Source organism: Dendroctonus ponderosae, unplaced genomic scaffold, assembly GCF_020466585.1.
Source record: "Dendroctonus ponderosae isolate FM_Combo_2020 unplaced genomic scaffold, Dpon_F_20191213v2 Dpon_F_20191213_1, whole genome shotgun sequence".
Classification (NCBI taxonomy): Eukaryota; Metazoa; Arthropoda; class Insecta; order Coleoptera; family Curculionidae; genus Dendroctonus; species Dendroctonus ponderosae.
In genome coordinates this window covers 47,074,789-47,078,641 of record NW_026017110.1, presented here as the reverse complement: position 1 = coordinate 47,078,641, position 3,853 = coordinate 47,074,789, and the positions used below count along the sequence as shown (strand labels likewise).

Below are 3,853 nucleotides of genomic sequence, written 5' to 3'. Positions count from 1 at the left end.
TGGAATCACCCGCCTTAAGCAGTTGATTCCCGACATCTCAAACCTCCTGGAAAGTACCTAAACTCTCAAACTCTTCCAGATTTAATTCTCTATGCCAACCGCCACAAACCGCTACTTTTCGCGCTCCATACCCCTACTTTGTTCTTTCTTCGTTCGCTCTCAGCCCCGAAACCACGAAAACCCCCACCCCAAACCCACCAAGGCTCTTGCAGGCTACCATGAAAGACAAAAAGCCTTAAATATCTATGTCTGCGGTAAACATCACGTCACGGTCAATTAAGACTCAAAAATTACACTTTAAAATGCAAGCAAAGCTACGCATTGCAGTTTTCCTTACCTTGATCACTTTTAAAGTGAAACTTGCAGTAAAAGAACTCTCCTTCAGAATTAATGAGCGAGTACGTGTTGGCTCCATAACCGTGCATTGTCCGGTGACTCGCCGGAATCCCTCGATCGGTAAACAACTGCAAGGTTTGATGGGTGCTTTCAGGTCTGAGGGAGACAAAGTCCCAAAAGGCGTCATAGTCTGGCCTAATATTGGTCACAGGATTTCTGGAAACAGGCCGAAAATGTGACCAATTCCCAAAATCAAAACTGGTTGGTTACCTCTTCAAGGCGTGCATGAACATGGGAAAATTGATGGCATCATTCACAAAGAAGATAGGACTATTATTCCCCACCAGGTCCCAAATGCCATCGTCTGTGTAGAATTTAATGGCAAATCCCCTCAAGTCGCGATAAGTATCCGGGTATCCACGCTCGCCTGCCACCTGAGAGAACCTGGAAGCCTCTAAATACACCCCAACCTCCTCAAGTCAGCCCTGAAGGCCTCACCTGACTATTATCGGCGTTTCGTCGCCGATATTCTTAAAAACGCACGCAGCTGAATACGCAGTGATATCATGAGTCACCTGGAAGGTCCCGAAAGCCGCCGCCCCTTTGGCATGAACCACCCGTTCAGGAATTCTTTCCCTGCTGAAGTGGGAAAGTTCATCGATGAGAACAACGTCCTGGAGCAACGTAGGCCCGGAATAACCCACTGTTAGCATGGCTTCTTTTCGACCCACTGGCACGCCGCCATTGGTGGTGATGCTTTCATTGTTGTCCTAAGTTTCTCAAATTTACTGGTTGAAGTTTTCTGGCCATTTGGTACTTACTTGGTGTTTGCTCGAATACTCCAGAAGCACATTGGAAGCGGGATCGCGCGCATTAAAACCGGAAGATGAATGAGCCATTTCTGGTGTTTCACTGTTCAGTCCTCTGGCTGGTGAATATTTATATAAAACCCGATTTTTTTGCGCTGCAAACCGCGCCGTTATCTGTAAAACCGCAGCGACACTCTTTGAACAATAAAAACCCAAACATTGCTTATACAAGGTGTTTATTTGTTGCTCAGTTAAAACTCTATATGGAACTGCTCATCGAGGTGCAAAGCCTGTCTCAATCGAGACCCCAGGGATTTATCCACTGGATCAAACATGGTGGCAATGGCGCGTTTCTGGATAGGCAAAGTGGCACGCTTTAGCCAGTCTACTAGGTTTTCGACCAGGCGGGCCTTTTCATCCTCTTTCAGGACGCTTTGGTAGAGCAGTCTGGCCTGGGTGAAGTTGTCGTCGTTGCCACTATCAATCCTGGAACAGAAACCCGGAAAGTGGTGGAAACTCCAGCATCAGTTAGCAGTCGATTTTTACCTCTTGGCCTCTCCATGCAGTGGAATCGAAGGCGACAACGCTTGAGCTCTTTCATCGTTTTCCGGGCCTTGGAAGCTGTTAGGGTGGTAGTTGGGCGCCCCTCCTTGACTGTTGACTGTGCCATATCCATCCCTGTTGTAGTTGGAAACTTTGTAGGCACTATTCACGGGTAGTTGGGAGTAATTTGGGCCCAGCCGGTACTGATGAGTGTCTCTGTAGGCGAACATTCTGGCCTGCAACATTCGGTCCGGCGACACTTCGATGCCTAAAAAATTTCGCTGTTTTCATTCCGGGAGCATCAGCTACCACACTGGCCCAACCTGGAATCAGATGCGCCACATCCATAGCGATCTGCTCAATTTCCGCATAGTAGTTGCTGGGGTTTTTATTCAGCACGATTCGTCCCACCGGAATCAATGGATAGTCCGCATGTAGCCAGACTTTGGAAAGATCGAAGGGATCATAGGGACTTTTGGCGGCCTGCTCGGGAGTCATAATTTGAATGTAAAAATCCCAGGAGGGAAAATCGCCCCTTGCGATGGCATTGTAGAGATCCCGAGCGTGGTAATCCGGATCCTGCCCAGCTAGCTGCTGGGCTTCTTGGGATTTAATGTTTTTTATCCCTGCAAAACCCTCTGTGAGTGACAGTGCCATCTCTGGCTCAAATTTTTACCTTGATTGGTTACAAAATGGTACTTGACCCAATTGAACTTGCCCTCATTGTTCACGAAGCCATAAGTGTGGGAGCCATAGCCGTGCATGTGTCGGTAGGACCTTGGCACGCCTCTGTCTGAGAACGTTATCAGGGTTTGATGCGTGGTTTCCGTTCTCAGGGAGCAAAAGTCCCAAAACATGTCGTAGTCTGGGCGCAAGTTGGTCACCGGGTTCCTGAAACACTCAGAATCAATCCAAACATTCCCCGGTAAAAAAACTGACCTTTTCATAACGTGAATGAAACTGGAGAAGACAGCAGCATCCTTAACAAAGAACACCGGAGTGTTGTTGCCTACAATGTCCCAAATTCCGTCCTCAGTGTAGAACTTGATGGCAAACCCCCGGACATCGCGCACAGTATCTGGATACCCTCTCTCGCCAGCCACAGTGGAAAACCTACGTTCCAAAACTCCTCAAATCATCCGCACATTCAAAATAGAGAGTGATTGACGTAAATTTCACCTCATGGCAATCGGTGTTCTTTTTCCAATTTCCGCAAAGGGCTTCGCAGCAGTGTATTGAGTAATATCGTGAGTGACCTCGAAGTAACCAAATGCGCCCGCCCCCTTAGCATGCACAACTCGCTCCGGATTACGTTCTTTGGTAAAATGGCTCAGATCGTCCAGAAGCATCACATCTTGAAGCAGCGTAGGCCCATGATAGCCGACTGTTAAGCTGGCATCCTTGTATCCCACAGGGTTACCAGATTGGGTGGTTATGGACTTTTTTCCTTTCTAAAATTGACGATTTGTTAAGCCACGCCCCCAGGCGGAGTTAGATCTTAAACCTTTATAAGAGGGACCTTATCTAGCCACGCCTTCAAGTGGAGCTTTGGAATATGTGAAGGAGCAAAGAAACTTTGGCTTCTAAATACTTAATTGAAATATATTTTTCCACACACAACATCCTCCAAGAAATCAAGCACAGACAAACTCCCCCAAACTCCCCGGCCATACCCCCAGTAACGCTCCCCGAACTTAAAGCCCAAATCACCGCCCTCAAAACCCGCAAAAGTCCTGGTCCCGACCAAATTTCCAACAAAACCCTCAAACTCCCAGAAAACCTCCTTAACCAACTCCTCACCCTAATCAATGCCTCCTTCACCCTCAGAACATTCCCATCCCTATGGAAAACCGCCTCCATCATCCTAATCCCCAAACCCTCCAAAAACAAGACCTTTCCGCAAAATTGGAGGCCCATCAGCCTCCTATCCTCCCTCTCCAAAATCACCGAAAAACTCTTCCTAAGCCGCCTCCTTGACCTAATCTCCGAACACCAGCTAATTCCTCGAGAGCAGTTCGGTTTCATGCAAAAACATGATTCCGTACTGGAAGCTGGCAGGCTATATGAAGATGCCACGATCGCTGCCCAGGACAAGGGCTCCACTGGAGTCATTTGCCTGGACATCCAAAAAGCGTTCGACAAAGTATGGCACGAGGGGTTAATCT

At 47.9% G+C, this 3,853-nt stretch overlaps 3 protein-coding genes across 3 annotated transcripts in view; 1 reads left to right on the top strand and 2 right to left on the bottom strand.

The window, feature by feature from the left end:
- Nucleotides 1-1,256, bottom strand: part of LOC109540718 (catalase) — a 5,893-nt gene extending 4,637 nt beyond the window's left edge. The window contains exons 1-4 of the mRNA XM_019909173.2: nt 1,158-1,256; nt 835-1,106; nt 607-780; nt 338-552 (exon numbers count right to left, since the gene is read on the bottom strand). Coding sequence (XP_019764732.1) covers nt 338-552; nt 607-780; nt 835-1,106; nt 1,158-1,235 — 739 coding nt within the window. The 5' untranslated portion in view covers nt 1,236-1,256. The remainder of the gene's footprint in view (nt 1-337; nt 553-606; nt 781-834; nt 1,107-1,157) is intronic.
- The window catches only part of LOC109540690 (xaa-Pro aminopeptidase ApepP), a 42,572-nt gene that overhangs the window by 14,583 nt on the left and 24,136 nt on the right, over nt 1-3,853 (top strand). The gene's annotated exons all lie outside the window — the stretch shown is intronic.
- LOC109540720 (catalase) overlaps nt 1,365-3,853 on the bottom strand; it is a 4,259-nt gene continuing 1,770 nt past the window's right edge. The window contains exons 2-7 of the mRNA XM_019909174.2: nt 2,868-3,139; nt 2,628-2,801; nt 2,365-2,579; nt 2,012-2,314; nt 1,692-1,956; nt 1,365-1,631 (exon numbers count right to left, since the gene is read on the bottom strand). Coding sequence (XP_019764733.2) covers nt 1,397-1,631; nt 1,692-1,956; nt 2,012-2,314; nt 2,365-2,579; nt 2,628-2,801; nt 2,868-3,139 — 1,464 coding nt within the window. The 3' untranslated portion in view covers nt 1,365-1,396. The remainder of the gene's footprint in view (nt 1,632-1,691; nt 1,957-2,011; nt 2,315-2,364; nt 2,580-2,627; nt 2,802-2,867; nt 3,140-3,853) is intronic.